General features: G+C 44.4%; 1 protein-coding gene across 1 annotated transcript in view; it reads left to right on the top strand.

Annotated features, from left to right (window-relative positions):
* Positions 1–1,721: 1,721 nt before the first annotated feature.
* PAFAH1B2 (platelet activating factor acetylhydrolase 1b catalytic subunit 2) overlaps positions 1,722–19,373 on the top strand; it is a 60,352-nt gene continuing 42,700 nt past the window's right edge. Inside the window, exons 1-2 of the mRNA XM_078682298.1 lie at positions 1,722–1,851; positions 14,641–14,731. Of these exons, the coding sequence (XP_078538424.1) occupies positions 14,651–14,731 (81 nt within the window). The 5' untranslated portion in view covers positions 1,722–1,851; positions 14,641–14,650. The remainder of the gene's footprint in view (positions 1,852–14,640; positions 14,732–19,373) is intronic.

Genomic DNA, 19,373 nt, shown 5'->3' with positions numbered 1-19,373 from the left:
TACCACCTCTTTAGCTGAGACCTAGCCTGAGAACGCAGCACTTACTAATTGTACCCTTTCAGATTTGGGAACTCCTCAAAAACAAGTAGACGTGCGCCTTACCGGATTTCACCATTTACGGTATTTCGTTTCTCAGTACTTTTACTCTTAAAGTTCACGATATGGGTCGGTAGCAGCCCAGTGGTCTCTCATCCACTAGTTTCCCTGTGTAATTGCCCCAGTTTTTTTCTAAGTGTAATTACCACTATTTTTCTAGAGGTCACTGATGTGGTAAAACTTTATCAATAAAGCAGTTTTTAGCACTTAACTTTCCATGTATGCAGGAATGAAAACACGCAGCAATCAAGCTAGCACACATGTTTTTCCTTTTACGCAGAGCTAAAAAAAAAACATGAAGATGCTCCGGTACAGGCTTAATCGAAGGAAAATAGACCGGATTTTTTAAAAGTAATTTTTAGGAACAAGGGAGACATGATGTCCTCTGCAGCATTGTTAATATAGCAGACCAAAACAAAAAGTAAAAAAACCAATATCATTTACAACGCCAATATCTCTAACTTTCACAAATGTGAGACCGATTGCATTGCAAATGCATGTTAATGGGTGTACACTGGTCATTTGTATATAAAATCATTTTGATAATCTTTTTAGAGCTTTACATACATTTGATAAATTAAAAATTCCTAATATTTTCAGGGCGAGATGTCGTCTTAGATTGTTTACTTACATTATCTTATTTGTATATTCAATGAGTGCTCTAAATACAACTTAGCAGATTCAGAAATGTTTTTGGTTTAAAAAAAACAGGTTAAGCGTGGTTTATGCTGACTGCCCAGGTTCCTCCTGGTTAAAGGTTTGCTATTCTGTATACTTGCAGTCAGTTGTTACTAGTCACAGGGAGATTAAGGGGTTTGTCAAGAATCACAGGATGTTGAGCTTGAACCAGATTCCCCAGGGCCAAAGTTGACAGGTCTGGCACTAACGCCACATCCTCTCCATTTGGGCATGCTGTGTGGAGACGCGACTCGTAGCGGATTAAATGGCGTGGTGCTCCTTACCATTAGTCTCTTATTACACAGACACTTCCTGGTTCGGTTCTGGCTAATCATGTGTTGGCTTACTGAGCTCTAGAAAGCAATAATTACGACCCTATCCTCGATTACCATAATGCGAGTAAGAGGGAACTTAAAAGTAAGCCTAGCACAAACAAATATGGACCCTATCCTTATCTTTCCCTTCATTTCTGGGAAGCAATAGCATAAAAACACGGGTTAAACTCCAACACGTGGAACAATTGGTGTCAGCCGTGGGTCAACCCATACGCCACTGATCAGACAGGCCGCCGTTGGAGCCCGACGACTCACACCACAAGGGGGCAGCCCTCCTCCAAACACCGCCACGTTATCGCTCCTCTTCCTCAGTCTTCTTTCCCTTACAGAATCGTGGGGGGCAAGGAGCAGCAGGACCAGATCAACTGTCACCACGTGGTCCGTTCACTGGGTTGTGACTGTTGTCATCGGTCACCCACCAAACCCACACTATTCCAACCCTAGTAGTAGTATTTCCGGATGATCTTCAACACACTTTTTAGGCAACGTAGCGGCCTACGTAAACTACACACCCAATGAGCATTGCTGAAGTGTCGTAGGCGCCTAGGATTGGCTGATGTGCTGCCGATGCTCCAATCCTAGGTCGCCTTACATGTTAGGAGCCCCCACCAGAACCAACCCAACTCCAGAATACGTTCAGCCATGGAATAGGCTGTCATGCGACCCGGAAGTACTGACAAATGTCATCTATTAAATAAAAGATCGACAACGGACATTAGGCTGAAATTTACGGACTGTTCGTGTAAGTAGTGTAGAGGTGTTTACCTTATTTTGGGGGTGAGGACACTTTAGGATTTATGTTGAATTGAGCTTTCCGGGGAGCTCCTCTACATCTTCAGAATCGGCGCCCTGTTAATTTCTTTACAATAGGAGAGTCTCGGGGGAGCTCTTCTAAATGTGCCTCCCTCTGCATGAATCTCCTTAGAAATGGGTCTCTGTACAAAGGGGCGAGCTGCATGTTTATATTTAGAAGGTGAATCCTGCAGTAATGCATTAAAAAGTGAACTCTGCCCATAGTGTATTAGAAGAGGAAGTTCTGCAACGAGAACTTAAGAAGGGGGCTCTGAAGTAAACGGGGTTTCAGAGGTTCATCCAGGCTGCTCTTTAGAATGGAGAGTTATGTAAAACAGCTTTTTAAAGCTAGCGATCTACGGCGAACCCTGTTGGCGAGCTCTGCATTAAGCTCTTTAGAAGGAAAATAAGCATGCATATTTTGGGGGCTCTTTCTGCTGCTCTTTAACAAGGAAGGGCGCTTAAAAACAAACGTTTGTCAACGAACTGTTAGAAGAGAATGGTTGAGGCGAAAGTTTTCATCCTTCCTTTTGGAAGCCCTGCATTTGTATATTTTACTAGATAGCCATGTGTGATGTTTTATGTATTTATTTATTTGCCCCTTAAGCATGACATTTATGCAAGCCCACTGAAGGTACTCCCCTTTAAGATGTGTGACACTTCAGAGCTGGGCCCTGATGTCAAACGGCCACACATAGTGCATGATTTTTTGTGCAAGTAACTACTGTTCCCTCCATCCAACCTATAACAGTGTTGACAGATTAAGCCATAGTCGCTGGACAGGTTTTAAGTAGGGGTGGGTGGAACTTTCAGAGTTTCACTCCGCGGAATTCCGCAGAGTTACATAAAAACTTTGTGAGATTCTGCAGATTCTGCCAATGGATGGAAATATGCATACCGTGCTGCAATTTAGCTGTAGTAGTGCGAACAGCGCTGAAAAATGACGCAAGTGACGCCATGCGGTGCGCAGAAGGGTGCTGCCATCAAGGTGATTTTCTTGCTGCTGAAGTAGAAAATCTACTCTAGCGGAAGCCAATCTACTCGAGAAGCTGCCCTCTCACCATAACAGCCTGTGTTAAAAAATGGCCATACATGACGCCAAATCTCGCTCCTGCTTGCATTTTACAGAAAAAACATTCTGCCTCGTGGCGATTGGCAGAATTTGGCCAGAACGATGAGTTACAAGAGTAATGTGGAGTCACCAAATTCTGCCAATTCCGTAGGCAGAATGAAACATTCTGCCCACCCCTAGTTTTAAGCATTACCCCAGTGAAGGGATGGCCTACATGCTTCCTCTGTGTGATGTGTAGTGATTGCATGTTTCTTTGTGATTGCATGTTTCTTTAAATAGAATTCCTCCTATGTATTATGGAATGTTTACTTACAAATGATTGTTCTAATGTGTACACTGTTACTGCAGTTGGAAGGGATTCTTTGGATGTACCTTCTCTCCAGCTGCACCTATTCTTCTCCACTCGAGAATAAACTACTTATGGAAATATCCTTTGGATTATTCCTTATTTATATTTCGTTACTACTACAATTTTATGGCGACATCGATGGTCTTTGAAAGAAGTTGAACCCAAAATAAAACTACAAAAGTGACTTTTTGGCGTGTATTTGGAAAAATATCAACTACTCATCGCTTCAACAACGGGAAATTTCTTTTATGCCTGTGAGTACTTTGAAAGGATTTTGGGTCCATATTTTACGTTTCGTTTACTTCGTGTGATCCTGTAATCCTCTACACGTACAGTAATATTGGAATATACGAAACGTGTTTTACACTTAATGGCATAAGGAAAATTTAATTGACCTTATGAAGCGTGATTCGCACTGAATGGTGATTACCCGGTTTACATGGCGATTGGATTTTAACTTCAAACAGTGAGATGTCTACGCACTGTTTACCTTCGAAAACTTCTATGTAACGGACCTTTGGCATCAGCGTCCTGCATTAGAACGTGGTCTCCAGAGAGCTCTGTACCGGACTTCGTCTCGAGGGAACCCTCCACCGAACTTCTTCTCGGAACTAGAAGACTTCACCACGTCATTACGAAACGGAAGGACACAAGCCAGCATCATCGCGCATTGCGCCACCCAACGTGATAACATCATCACGTAGCAACCTACGTTTGACGGCCATTTTGAAAAGTATTACTTCGGGTTTCCTTGGCAACCACTCGCGTTGCAAGAAAAAAAGAAAAGACAGTTTTCGAAGAAGAATTTACCTCACGAAGAGGAACTTAGCGTTATAGCTTCTTAATAATACACGGATTTAAAGGCAGCTGGAAGTCTAAAACATTATTGAAGGTCATTTTTCACGAAGTGGTTATTTCACGAATTGGAATTTATATTTCATTATATTTCACTAACACATTTTCTTTTACAGGTTTTATTTTTCTCTTTCTTTTAAATATGTCTACTGAACTGGGTACATCACAAACTGCTACGGCTGTAAATACTTCTTCCACTGTACATTTGTCTTCGAACTTACAAATTAATTCACCAAAAGAGTTTTTATCTGTGCCTGGGGAATCTGTAGTTGCATGGTTAGATTGGAAATCATATTTCCTAAATTATATAGCAAATTTAGAGGATCTTAATGGGGCATTTTCTCCTGAAAGGAAGAAAAGAATGCTTTTATATTCTCTGGGTCCAGAAGGGTTACGTATTTTTGAGGAAATGCACAATCATCATAGAGCAGAAGGGGATGTAGATGTTTTTAAAACTGCTTTATTAGATTTAGATGATCATTTTTTACCATCAGTATGCATTGCTGTCACTAGACATGCTTTCTTTCATAGGAAACAAAACAAAAATGAATCTGTAGAAGAATTTGTTTCAGCTTTGAAGAAGTTAGCTAGGAAATGTGAATTTGCCCAATTGCACGATGATTTAATCCGTGACCAGGTTGTTATGTATACCAAAAACAAAACCTTACAGGAAAAGTTGTGGGTTGAAGGGGACAAATGTCTTAAAGATATTATCGTTCTAGTCAAGAAAGCAGAATTGTCTGATTGTTGTGCAAAGGCAACATTATCTCAAGATAACAAGGTTCCAGAAGAAATTGTGGGCAAAGTGGTTGAAAAAAAATTGGGATTCAAGAATGTTAGAAATGAGAAATATGTTAAAGGGAAAAATGATTTTCGTGACAGGGATCGGAAAAAATTTGATGGCAGTGAACAAAAGAAATTCAACAATGTAATTTGCTATAGATGTGGCAGTTACTCTCATTCTGCTACTTTTGAAAAATGTCCAGCTAAACAAGCCAAATGTTTGGAATGCGGACTAATAGGTCATTTTTCAAGAGTATGTAACAGGAGAAACAAAAAGGTTTCGCAAAAGAAAGTCACATATGTTCAGTGTGAGGATGTTACTTCTGATTCTGAATCGGATGATAGTGTTGTGCAAGTAAACTTAGTTCAAAAGAAGAAAGTTGTTCTGAACATCAAAGGGGATATGTCTTCTAAACCTTTGTGTCTCATTTCTCTGGGTGGCATCACAGTTCAGTTAGCTGCTGATTCTTGCTCACCGTTCACTATCATCCCTCAGAAAATGTGGAGAAGCCATTTTGTAAACAAAATAGGTGAATGGTTAGAACCGAATGATGTTTCTGCAGAAAGTTACACTGGTAATGATATCATTTTTTTGGGGTTCAGAACACTCATATTCCGATTTAAAGGAAGACAAGCTACTGGGAAATTGTATGTTGCCAGTGATGGTCCACCGGTTCTGGGGTGGAAAGATCAAAATTTATTCGACATCATTCTCAACCCGAATAGCAAAGAGCAAGTTTTGGTCTCCTGTGAGAGTGTTGATACCAAGAAATGGGTCTTAGAAGACTTTCCTGAGGTGTTTGAGAGTCGCATGGGGAAATTGAAAGGTTTCACCCATAAGATTCATTTGAAAGAAGGTGCAATTCCCAAGATTCATAAGGCTAGGAATATCCCATTTGTCATCAGGGAGGAGGTTAAACAAGAATTGGACAAGATGTTAGCTAATAAAGTCATTGAGCCTATTGAGGCTGCTGAATGGGTTTCGCCTTTGGTCGTAGCCCGCAAATCCAATGGCCAAGCCCGTTTGTGTGTGGACTTAAGACATCTCAATAAAAACATTATTGTAGACCAATTTCCCCTCCCTAGAATTGACGAAATGCTTTCTCTAACAAGGGATGCGAAGTGGTTTTCCACTTTAGATCTCTCTTCCTCTTACCACCAGGTAGTGCTAGATAAGCAAAGCAGACAGCTGACTTCTTTCTGTACTCCTTTCGGTTGTTACAGATTCATTCGGATGCCGTTTGGGTTGGCATCAGCCGCTGCCGTGTTTCAGAGGCTAATGTCAAACCTATTCGATCACATACATGAAGTAGTAGTAGTTGTATTTCAAGATGATATTCTTATGGGGAAAAGTAAAACTCATCATGACACATTATTGAGGGAGGTTCTATCTATCCTTAGGACAAATGGTTTAATTGCAGAGAGCAACAAATGTAAGTTTTCAGAAAAACATGTCACCTATTTAGGACATGAAATTGATGGATCAGGTATCAAACCAAAAAGCTCATTAGTCGAGGCCATTCTGAAGGCTCCTTCTCCCAAGTCAAAAGATGAGTTGAGGTCTTTTTTGGGCTTAGCCGAGTTTTATGCTAAATTCGTGAACAATTTTTCACAAAAGACGTATAACATGCGTACTTTGATTAAAAATAAGGTTCCTTTTTGTTGGACTGACGACTGTCGGAGGTCTTTTGACATCATTAAGGAATCGATTGCACGAGCTCCTGCATTACAAGGATTTAATCCAAAGGCAGAATCTATCATTACTACTGACGCTAGTGGAACTGGTTTAGGTGGTGTTTTATCACAGGTAAATAAGGATAGCAAGGAAGTGGGGATTGCTTTTGCATCCTGTGCGCTGTCCCCTGCAGAAATGAAGTACTCCGTCATAGAGAGGGAAACACTGGCTTGTGTGTGGGCCATGGAGTATTTTAGGAAGTTCGTTTGGGGAAAGAAGTTCCTTTTAAGGTCAGATCACAAACCTTTGACAAAGTTGTTGACTACCGAAGGTCTGTCTAGAGCTTCAGCCAGAATTGCGAGGATGTCCATGAGAATCCAAGATTTTGTTTATGAGGTGCAGTATGTTCCCGGGGCTAAGAATGTCATAGCAGATTTTCTTAGTAGGCATTCTTTGCCTCTCAAAGAGATTACACCAGACCCATGGAATGATTGGTGTGTTGCAGCTGTTTTTGACAACACTCCTACTCTCTCGAAGAGCATATTGGAGGAAGAACACAAAAAAGATGATTTGTTGCAAACTGTTGCTGATAAACTTATTCAGGGATGGGGTAAATTGGACAAACAGGATCAAAATCTAAGACCTTTCTGGGAAGTCAGGGACGAATTAAGTCAAGATGGGGAGTTTCTGTGCAGATCAGAAAAAATCATACCTCCTGTGGGTATGAGAGACAGAATACTTGAATTGGGGCATGAAGGTCATCCAGGAATTACTAGAACGAAGAGAAATGTTAAAATGTTATATTGGTGGCCTGGGATTGATGTGAGCATAGAAAGATTTGTTCGCAATTGCATTCAATGTGAAATTTCTGACAAAGCACAGAAAACCTTAAATCCACTTTTGTCGTCTTTAGAGTGTCCTACTTTACCCTGGCAGAGCGTGGCTTTAGATATCATGGGACCCATTATTTGGCAAGATAATACTGTCAGGTACATTTTAGTGTTAGTTGATTTATTTTCAAGATGGCTCGAAGTGGAAGTTGTATCTAAGGTAGACACACAAAATGTTATAAAATTTTTGGAAATGTGTTTTTTGAGAGAGGGTTTTCCAGCAAGTATTTTGATGGACAATGGTGTTCAATTTAAATCAGACTTAATGAAAAGTTTTATGACTAGGACTGGAATTGAGCAAAAGTTCACCGCACTGTACCATCCTAGGGGTAACTCTGTAGTCGAAAGAGCGAACTGGATGCTTAAAGGTGTTTTACAATTAGCGAAAAGGAGCAATAAGAATTGGGATGATGAATTGTATAGATTGATCTGGTCCTATAGGGTCACAATTCATGACACTGTAGGTGAAAGTCCTTTTTTAGGTCTCGCCTGTCGATGCGCATGCGCATCGAGCAAGCGAGACTATAGGGGCTCATCGACTCTTTATCTAACTTGCAAGGAATCGTGGCGATTCCTTGCAGTGCCCGTGACTTTTAAGCTCAATGCGCATGTGCATTGAGCTTAAAAGCGCGTGCACAGCCGCCCGCATTCCTCCGACACCTTTGAAGTGAAGCTTAGCTTCACTTCAAAGGCCCGGCTTCTTCACACCCACATGCCGCTCTGCCCCGCTCCGCCCCCTCCCCTGAGTCATCCTGCCTGCCCAGACTTCTCCTCCCCCCTACTTACATCCCGCTTTCACTTGTTTTTTGTTCCGACTCGACGTTCCCCCCGCCCCCTCCCGCCACGCAATGCCGAGAGCTTGTTTGTTTTAACCAACAGCACCGAGCAGTGTCCCTTTTTTGTTTGTAAATACCTGATCTACGGCCTAACGATTTTCATGCCTACTTTTCACAAATGCTATATTTCTTTGTAGTCTTCCCGAATATAAATATATGAAAAAAGAAAAAGAATCTCATCCCTCCAATGCATGTGAACGGTGGTAGGGATCGCAGCGATGTTTCTTTCAATGTTTCCCTCGTTGGTGTTTTCAAAAGCTCGTCAGCGGTGCCTTTGTCTGATAAGCAGCTGTTAATGATCACAGAGAAAACCCAGCGATCACGTGACTGTGGCAGATCATTAAGCGGCGTTGCCTTTAGCTCCGCAGTTTAGCCTCTCATCAGTGATGCTCCGAAAACATCTTCGTACTCCACAAAACACACAGTGGGGCTTGAAGTACCACCCGTACTGTAAATAACATAAAACGTGCAAGTGTCTTTCAAGCGACGAGAACCGAAGTTAGCATTGCCACAAAGACAGCCTTCCTTAAAATGATCCAAGCCAGTCCACTACAATGCTGCCGGGTCATAGGTCACCACTATTCAAAGCCCGGTATGTATGCTAGTTTAGTACGCAGATTAAAGCTTGCGATTTGCTCGGTTGGCTGGCCCTCGGCTCCCGTTTCCCACCAGTACCGCTAACCAAAAGGCTCCCCACTGAGTCGCTCTCCTTTTTCGAGGGTCATTGTTTCTGTTACACATACCGTGAATACGTTGAAACACACAAACATGGTAGATATGTTTACTGACCACGAGCAGTTAGAAATAATTTTGCAGAGACCAAGCCTAACGCATTGTGCATGAGAATCACGTAAACTGGGCTAAGAATCAGCTGTCACGCCGAGAAAGTCATTGCAACACACAAAGAACCCTTGAAATACAGTCGCAATGAAACTGAATACAGCATGTTGGCAGGCAGAAGGGCTCATTACTCAGTGTAAAGGCTAATATTACAACCAATCAGAGTGGGCTATGACTTTTGGTAAACGTGCTCTTTCGGGACGTTTCCAGGCTCGACGTCATGGGCAGCTGTCGCTCAGGACAAGGGGCTTGAGTTGTCGGAACTGATGCAGCTCGACCGAGGGTGGCGGGGAAGGGAGGACAGTATAACTTCTCTGCCGCGGCCCCTGCACACTGCAACCAGTCCGCTCCCGGTGAGAGAGACTCGGCCTAACACGTGGCTCCAGCAATGCCCTGGATCATATCTGTTACTTCTGAATGCTTTGTTTCACTTTAAGATAACACAATTTGCCTCTACATGGACATCTGAGAAAATGTTTTTAAACATGAACTTTGGCGACCTTCAATAACAACTGCCATAAGTGAATCATATGCAGTGACATGCACCAGAGTCCAGGCGGCACCTCGGCGGCAGTAGTGTGGCGAGGATGCCATGCCCCCTGATACAAGACAGGCAAACAACACCCCTTTGACTGCTGTTCGTGTTGTAAAACAGCAATTATCTGGGTTTGGGTTAGCTCCTCAGGGCTCTGGACCCTGGTGCCACTGCCCCAGCTGTACCAATGGTAGTTACGTCCCTGATGAGCAGCACCCTTGCCCAGGCCAACATCTACTCAGGTTATGTTTCTCCACTATTTTTGTAAGCAGTAAGTTTACTTTTATTACATCTTTGACGGTATTTTAAACTTGCCTTGATTTAATCATTTCATTGATGCCCCTCCTTCTCTTGCCATTAATGTAAAATTTTGTGTGCCATCGCCCCCTGTGACATAATCATATTATGCTAATCAATTCTCGCTCCTACATATTCTCCAAGCTTGTTTTAAGAGCTTCCATTTGCTCCCAGAGACTTTGTGCGCGCGCGCCGCGCTCTCCCTCTGTTGCCACGGGCATTAAACTCACCAGGCATCCCACCCCCTCCCTCTCCATATGGCCGCTCGAGTTCACTTCGGAGTGCTCTCCCCGATAGGCTCTTCCCCACTGCCCCATTTGTCTGTGCCTCGCATCAGACTTCAAAGGCTGCCGCTCCTCCGCATGACTTCCACTGTACCCTCCCTCTTGCTTCAGGCTCCCTGACCCCACCTTGCTTCCCCCACATGCGGTTCTTGTCTTGATTCTGCCCCACCCATTGACCCCCGATAAAAGCTCCTTAATAACTACCGCACGCCCAGATATCTTTATCTGAGACAGTCCTTCTCCTGGACGACCTCATCCCCCCAACCCAGTCCCCTCCCTCCTTTACCCTGTAATCAGACCCTTTGCTATCTCTACCTCAGCTACGTAAATTGCTGCCCCTGGCGCGCTTTTTCCACCTTCTAACCCTAGTCAGCGTGTAAGTGTTTGCTATTTTGATTTACCAGCCTATCCCAGAAGGCTCGTCCCCTCCACTGAGACCCTGCCCACTGTTACCTGCTTCTTCCACCCCTACGTGCTCCCCGACAACCCCCCCCCCCCCAGCCAGCATTCCTATACCGCCATTCAACCTCCCGCTGTCCGGGACACAATCACCTTACAGGTCCCCCCCCTTGCTCCCGAGCATTGCGACACTCCCTCACTCATCCAAATTGGAGCCCCACACCCCTCCGCCCCGTGAAACCGCACACCCTCTGCCCGGTTAACCCAGGTCACTCCATCCATGCCACCTCTGAAGGTGACAATCTGCTCGGCAATACCTGCACCCATCACCCTCAGCCCTCCCCACATCCTCCCTTGCAATACCCCCTTCACCCCTCCCAGACAGCGCCTGCATGTCTCTCGAGTGCCCGGAGACACTGTACCCAACTGGCCTCTGAAGGATAAAGGCATTGGCATGATGACTACCCCCTCCCCCCCCTGCCGCAACGGTCCCCTCTGTCTACAGCATCGCCTCCCCATCTGTCCTGCCGCCAGACCCCTTGCTATCTCCTCCCCAGCTGTCCAACTTATTGCCCCTCCCCCACCGCACACCCAGGTGCGCCTCCGTCCCAACCCCCAATCCGTCTCCTCCATCCTAACCACGAACCTCCAGTGGCAAAACAGCAGAAATGCAGCGCTCCCCCTAACTCAGCAATGAAAACTCCTCGCTGCCTCCTCCCCAGGCTGCCTAAACATGGTGTCGTCCCCCCTTGCACCCTTCCACATGAGCCCCAGGACGATAAACCGCACCTAGACCCAAACCCAACCCCACCCCCTCCAAAGACGGCAGCTCCGAACCTAAGCCTCACATCCCCCCAAACCCCACCATCCCCCCACTGTCCTGTTACACTACACCCTATGCTCCTGAACCCCATCTCAGCAGCTGCAACACCGTCCTCCTGTCCGTCTGTACTTTTTTCAAGCCCACAAAAAGATGTTAATATTTCACTTCTGTTCTTGGGTTTTCGTCTCAATAAAATACACTGAACATAATCTTCACAAAAGTTAATTACAAAAACTTACGCTAGTGCCATTATAAAATACAATAACTTTTTTTTAAGTATTAATTATAAAAAAAATAAAAGCCATTGTTATGTGTATTAACAATACATCTAAGTCATGTAAATACAACACATATTGCATTACAAATGCTATAGGTGTCACATTTGCGAAAGTTATAACTATTGGCATTGTAAATGACAAAGCTATTCATTTCGCTATTTTCAAAACCAACACATAAATAAAAAATGTGTCATTTACAATACCAATAGCTCAAACTTTCCTAATGCGAGACCTATTGCATTGGAAATGCTTGTGTTTAATGAGAGGGAGATTTCCTCATTGTAAAATCAATCCAGGATGGATTGGTAGAAGCAAAAGAGTAGATTGGGATACTGACAAAGTTCAGCAATCTATTTTAAAGTCACAAGACAGAAATAAAAACTATTATGACAAGAAACATGGTACCAGGGAAGTAAATATCAGTGTAGGACAAATGGTACGTGTTAAATCTACAAGGAAAGTTGGAAAGTTACACTCAAAGTTCTCTGAACCCAAGACTATTGTAAGGGTTATGAAAAATACAGTCCAATTAGATGATGGCACGATTCATCATATGAGTCGGATTGCTTTAGCTGGCAAGTCTGGTTCAAAAGGGAATCTCTGTAGGAACTTGGAAAGGGATTATTGGTGGTTGGATGTTTTTTCTCAGTTTGAAAAGGGAAATGGCACTGTGAGTGAAGGTTCTGAAGCCCAGGAAAGTTCACAGGTTCCTTCTTCTTTGGAATCTCTAAGTGGTGTGCTTTCTGAGGGTTCGTTCTCTAACACCATAGGGACACACGATTCACCACAATCTACTGATCAAACTGCCGATCAACCTGAGGGTTCGTTTTCTAACACCATAGGGACACACGAGTCACCACAGTCTACTGATCAACCTACCGATTTACCTCAGGTTGAGATATATAATCCACAAGTTGGTATCAGTTTGAAGGGAAGGTCTTTACCTGTTAAATTCACTAGAATAGGGAGGGAGATTATAGCTCCAAGGAAATTTGATAATTTTGTTTGCTCTTAATTTATTTAAATTTATTGTTTAACAATTGTTGTATTTATTGTTTTAATTTCTTTTAATTTTTATTAAAGAAGGGGGATGTGTAGTGATTGCATGTTTCTTTGTGATTGCATGTTTCTTTAAATAGAATTCCTCCTATGTATTATGGAATGTTTACTTACAAATGATTGTTCTAATGTGTACACTGTTACTGCAGTTGGAAGGGATTCTTTGGATGTACCTTCTCTCCAGCTGCACCTATTCTTTTCCACTCGAGAATAAACTACTTATGGAAATATCCTTTGGATTATTCCTTATTTATATTTCGTTACTACTACATGATGTCTGTCAGTTTTGCAAAACTGTGGTTCTTTAACCCCATGGTGCCTGGGACATGCATGAAGGTTTCCTGCCCATATTTGTAACAGTTTATGGTTTCACATATGTGCATGAACTGGTGAATGAGGAGTTAATTTCAAATCAGCGAGCATGTGTTGCACTCCATGGTGGTCACTGGGCTGGCAATATTCACCTCAGATATTGGAGCCTCTGTGTATTTATCTCTGCTCCCATTCACCAAAAGTAGTTGCTTCTGTAGGTGGGGTCCTTCTGTAAAAGGTAGCGCATGATATCTCGATTGATGTAGCCACAGATCCCCTACCGGAATGAAACCTGTCCCTCCTCTTTCATGCTTAGGAAAACGGTTTCTATTGAAATTGCCATCATTTTGGAACCTTACGCAACCTGTATTTCAGAATGATAGGAATAACCTCCTTGTTCCTTACCATTTTTTTGGTATATTGTATTAAACCTTAGTTTGGAAGTCTCCTATACTGGACAGTAATCCTGTAGCTACTAGACACACTTATGCCACTGTGAGTGCCTCGAAAAAGGACTCTACAGCCATCAGTGGAGTTGAAGAGACTGGTCCGATATCTGCCACGTTCACCTAAAGGGAGGTATAGACTAAAGTAAAACCCTCTCCACCGTCTGTCAATGCCAAGCAGCCCAGTGGATACTGGATTTGGATTTAAGTGTCTGTATGTACTGACACCTGGCCACCAGCAAGGATATGCTCATCAGTTCTTTGGGTAGTGGGCCCAGCTGGCATTTTTTGGGGATTCGTAGCAGGTGCATATGATGCTCTCCTGTCTGCTTTCCTACATATCACCAAACTAAATAGATGCATACTCAAACCCCAAGAACCATTATTCTTAAAAGTAACGCAAGTAAAGGCTTGAATTTACAAACTTTAGGTTTGGCTCAGGGCATAGTGGTGGTTCACTGTTAACAGTGTCCTTACAGTATTTGAGGTGGCATTAGGCCCAGTGTTAAAATGAACCCAGTGGTTACGGGCCATGAACATGTTTGAGTTCCTAAATATGTCCAAGAAGGTTTTGGGTGCTTCTGATTGCTGCTGATTAGATTTTAAGTGTTTAATATTTTAATTATTTGTACTTAAAGTCCTTGAATATTGAGCCATACAAATTGTGTGGATATTACAATTATTACCTGTTATTTCATGTACACGCTGTTTCTAAGTTTAGCCCAGCATCACCTTCTGGATAAAGAATTGACTATTCAACCTCGCCAGCTGGTGTGCAACAGTATATTGGCCCCGGCACACCATTCGGACCCACGTTAATTGTTTTATTTGAAGCCCTACAACCTGTGATTGTCCACCAGGAAAAAATGGATCACCAGACTTAATACAGTCAAGTCATTTTACTCTGGTGAGATTTGGGTTGAGAAAGGTAAACTCTACCTTTTTCACAAACATTCAAAGTGTGGGCATATTTTTACAAACCACTCTTCTCTGTTCTGCCTTTCAGCGAGGATAAAATGAGCCAGGGGGACACAAACTCCGCAGCAGTTCCGCAGCCTGGTGCCGACATTTTTGGTGATGACAGATGGATGTCTCAGGTAAGCGCAAACTCTGTCATATAAAAAATCTTCATTTCACTTGTCCCAAAATGAGTCACTGCTCTTCTAGTTGAAGCTGCCCTTTCCTGACTTTCCTCTTACCTCATAGACCGATCTCCCTCAAACTTTGTGGTTTGTTTCAGAAACTGAGTAAGGCTCTCAGTTCGACTGCCATCTCCATTCTACGCAGTATCTATAAAGTCCTCTTACGCCTCATTCGCCACCATGCCAAATTGGACTAAACTCCCTCTCCTCCTTTGAACCCATAAGAATTGATGTAAGGGGTGGAAATTGATCCAGAGGGTAGGTACGTTATTATCTTGGTTTTGTGAATGCCAGGGCGCTCTGCCTGACAAATGTTTATACTCCTAAATTGGATGATGCTGAATTTTATGGCGCTTTAATGAGGGCTGCGACGGATTACGTTGGCCCCCCAAGTAATAGTCGCAGGAGACCTTAATTGTGTTTTAGATTGTGTGCTGGATCATTGCCCACCCGCCCCAGAGCAGATACGAAACCAGTAATGACTGAAGCACACAGCGAAGTCATGCTGGGTCTTGGTCTGCAGGATCTTTGGAGGGAGCACAACCCTCAGAGCTGTGTATACTTGTGTTTCACTCCTGCGTCTGAAAGGTATTGTTGCTTTTACTACTGTTTGATGTCTGGTAACTTTGCCCGTGATGTTGTTAATATCACCTACCTGGCCTGCTACCTCCCGAATCACTACCCTCTGCTGTATTCTTATAAGACAAGTAGGATGGCCCCTGGGGCACCTCTCTGGCGATTGAAGGTGGAGGCCTTGACAGCCCTAGTTTTTGCCCGTGTGGCATCTGAGGTACTGGACAATTACGTTGAAGAAAACTGGTAGAGCTGAAATGCTAGGTCCATGGAATGGGATGCCATGAAGGTGGGCCTACAAGGGAAGTGCATGAAGACGATGTATTGGGTTAAGATGCAGCTTACCCATATGTACAGGAGAAACGGCTGGACGCACTGGGAGCGTGTCTGGCTGCTGAGCAGCATAGGCTGGGGGATGGAAGGAGTCAAAACAGAATTTCTAGAGACATTGGATAGGCTGGATACATTCATTCATACTACCTATAGATAAGGTATATATGCAGAGGGAAACAGAGCTAGTAGAATGTTAGCAATGCTTTTTTTGTTTGTGAAAACCAGAGACCACTTGTGGTCGCAATGCACAGGGTCAGAAGATGGACTTCCAGCAGAATATTACATGATTCTTTGTAAAATACCTGCAGCAGGTCTATGCTGCACTAGATACTAATGCAAAATCAACAATTGATGGACAGAATGTTGCACAATGGCAAAACATTCACCCCCAGTCACAGATCTGTGGCTGGGGGGTGAATGTTTTGCCATTGTGGAGGGAGTGATGGCAGACTTTTGGATGACCTGTTAATCAAGAAAGGACAGGTATCCACTGAATGCGCCCCTCACTAAAGAAGAAATCGTAGCAGCCATCCGCACATTGAAAACTTCTAAGGGGGGCGTGGCTACGACTGCCACACAAATGGCAGCACTCTTGTGAGATTCCGGCGGCCCTTATCTGACGATAATCAAACTCGGGGAACAAGATGAGTGCCCCACTGCGGTTCCTTGGGTCCTAACGGACCGGGAGAGCTACCCCACTGCTGGGGGTATGGAAGGCCACGTTGCACCGTTTCAGCAGTGACAGACCTGCACAGCCAACATCACTTCGGAGGCCCTGCAGGGACAGGGGCCGCAGCTGAGGCTGGGATCGACCTATCCCGTTGGCACCATGAGTGATCCCCACCCTCTCCTCTCCGCGTTGTGCTCTTCTGAAGTGGAGACGGGCCTGGCGGCTAAAGAAATCAATAACCCAGAGGCTAAATTGGTGCAAACTACCCAGGGCCTGTGACTCCTTGTTGAGCCTGGGGGTGGGCCTGGCCGGAGCTTGCCTCGTGCCCTCTGGCCGTACTCCACTACCTTCCTAACTCTGCTGTCTTGTGGTCTCGTCTGGTGCTGCTGGGGTGCGTGGCAGCCAGGGGAGGGCCCCTGGCGCGGCTGCGGTGGTGGCGTACCCCAGACTGCCTGATTCTGCAGATCTGACATCGGACCTAAGAGGAGGCGGTGAGTGCAGGCCCAGTGCGTGATCCTGATTTTGGCCCTGGGACAGTCCCCTTCGGCATGCAGGGAAGCCTGCCCTATTTAAAGGGCCACATGATAGATGGCCCGCCCTGTTGGTACATGGGGGCACCCAGTTACATCGTCATATTGCTAGGGAGTCCCACGGCCATGCGGGTAGTGTGCTAGCCGCTGATGCACTGGATGACTCTCCGGGGCCCAATATCAGACCAGGACGCAGCACAGAAACCGCAATGCTGAACATCATAGACGACATCCATGGATCTCTTGACGCTGACAAGTGCTGCCTCCTCATACTCCTTGATCTCTCAGCAGCTTTCGACACGGTGGACCACAAGCTCCTCATCATGACTCTTCAAGAAAGAGCCGGCCTTGGCGAGGTAGTTCTCAAGTGGTTTTCCTCCTTTTTACATAACCGTTCGCAATTAATAAAAATCAAGAACTTCACCTCCGATACCCAGCAAGTCAACAAGGGTGTCCCTCAAGGATCAGTGCTCTCTCCCCAGCTCTTTAACATCTACATGGAACCGCTCGCCAAGTTACTCAGGAACGCCAACATCCACTTCCACCTCTACGCGGATGACACGCAGATTTACCTGGAAACCTCCTCTCTTAAAGACATCCACAGACTCAACGATGTCCTAAATGAAGTTCAAGACTGGCTGACAAAGAATCACCTGAAACTCAACCCCGACAAGACAGAAACACTCCTCATCTCAAACAAAGAAGATAACCCTCAAATCACCGAGTGGCTAAAGTCGATCGATGCTCTCAAATGTAACCTCACGCTAGCCGACTCCGTAAAATCCCTGGGCTTCACCCTAGACCCCAAACTAACCCTGACAAACCACATTAAGAATTCGGCGAAAAGCGCATTTTTCAACCTCAGACTTTTGAACAAAATTAAACCTTACATTCCTAACAAGGACCTCAAACTAGCCACACAATCTCTAGTTCTATCAAGACTGGATTATGGGAACTCAATCCTAACAGGCATCCCCAAATCGCACCTGGCACCACTAAATAACAACACTTCACGCGGCAGCGAGAATGATCACAGACTGCAAAAAATCTGACCACATCTCCCCAGCACTTAAAGAACTCGAATGGCTCCCTGCGGAAATGCGAAGTACCTTCAGAACGGCCTGCCTAACCCACAAGGCCCTCCACACCGGCAAACCGGAATACCTGGCTAACAAGCTCAAAAAAGCAGGCCAAGCCAGAAATTTGAGAAGCTCTAACTCCCTGCTGCTCATCCTACCAAAAACCAGAAAGAAGAGAACTGCGGACTGCTCTTTCTCAGGAAATGCCCCCAAAATATGGAACGCCATCCCCCGCACATCAGAACTATACCGTCCTATGCAGAATTCAAGAGCCAACTCAAATCCTTGTGCCTTATCCGCTCCCTTGGTTGTGGATAACTTGGAGCTGCAAACGTCTCAGAATCCATGCGGTAACGTTGAATCCTGTACCAAGAAGCCCTGCTGTCCGAACTTTTCCTCATTCCAAATTGTCGTTCGCTGACTGCTTTTATTGGGTTTGTTTCATGTTGTTCTCTTTTTCATTCCCTCTACTGTGAAGCGCTCTGATACCTTCGGGTCTTGTTAGCGCTATAGAAAACTTCTAAATAAATAAATAAATAAATATGCCTCTGGTCCACTCCCGGCTGAGATGCCTTGCTACCCCTGCACCCATTATGACCATGTGACTCTTCATTCCCCCCAAAGGTGCAGGGACTCTCTGGACACCGTTGTGCTACTTCAACACCTGTTTCTCATGGGCTGACACAGAGGCTGGGCTAATAAAAACCCCATGGAGTACAGCAAGGAAAAATGGTTCTGTCCGTTGTAACAACTAATTTGAGCAGGGTAATGAATACACTTCAAACATTTGTAAGCTACACATCAACATTTTTGCAAAGATAATAATACACACGGCTCTTAATCAGCAGTGAGTGGTATCTTTACTTTACAATGTATAGAATGGCTGTCAGGTGACCAGCTACAAAAACAAAGACTGTACAATGTTCAAGTGAGTCTTGAGTGACTTTCAGTGATTAGTGACTGTAGTGCTGTACATAAAGTGATAACGTAGACATGTGAATACAACCAAATGGGAAGGTTTTTTTTTTTGATGGTCCGGTCTAATTTACAAGCATATCACTCCAAAACCAATTTGATATCCAGTTCAATTTAGCGGATTGTATGGACTGGTGGAAAAAGTAACGTCAACGTTTTGACCCTGAGGGATGGTGCAGATGATTATGTGCATCCGGGGCGGGTCTTCATCAGGATAAGGGGTAAACCAGGGAGGAGGGGGGACAGCCTGTAGAGTGAGAGCCAAAAATTGGTCTTAGTGGTGTGTAAAAATTAAATTAAGCCTGGTAAAAATGGCCTACTGGTATGAGTGAGCTTACCAGGGGAGGAGGATCCTTGTGAATTGATCTCCTATTGTGGCAAGAATGCGGAGAGGTGTCAGTCGACACCTGTGACCCACACCGGTAGGTCGACTTCTA

This window comes from Lissotriton helveticus, chromosome 3_1 (assembly GCF_964261635.1).
Source record: "Lissotriton helveticus chromosome 3_1, aLisHel1.1, whole genome shotgun sequence".
NCBI lineage: Eukaryota > Metazoa > Chordata > Amphibia > Caudata > Salamandridae > Lissotriton > Lissotriton helveticus.
This window is presented reverse-complemented; position numbering and strand designations above follow the sequence as displayed.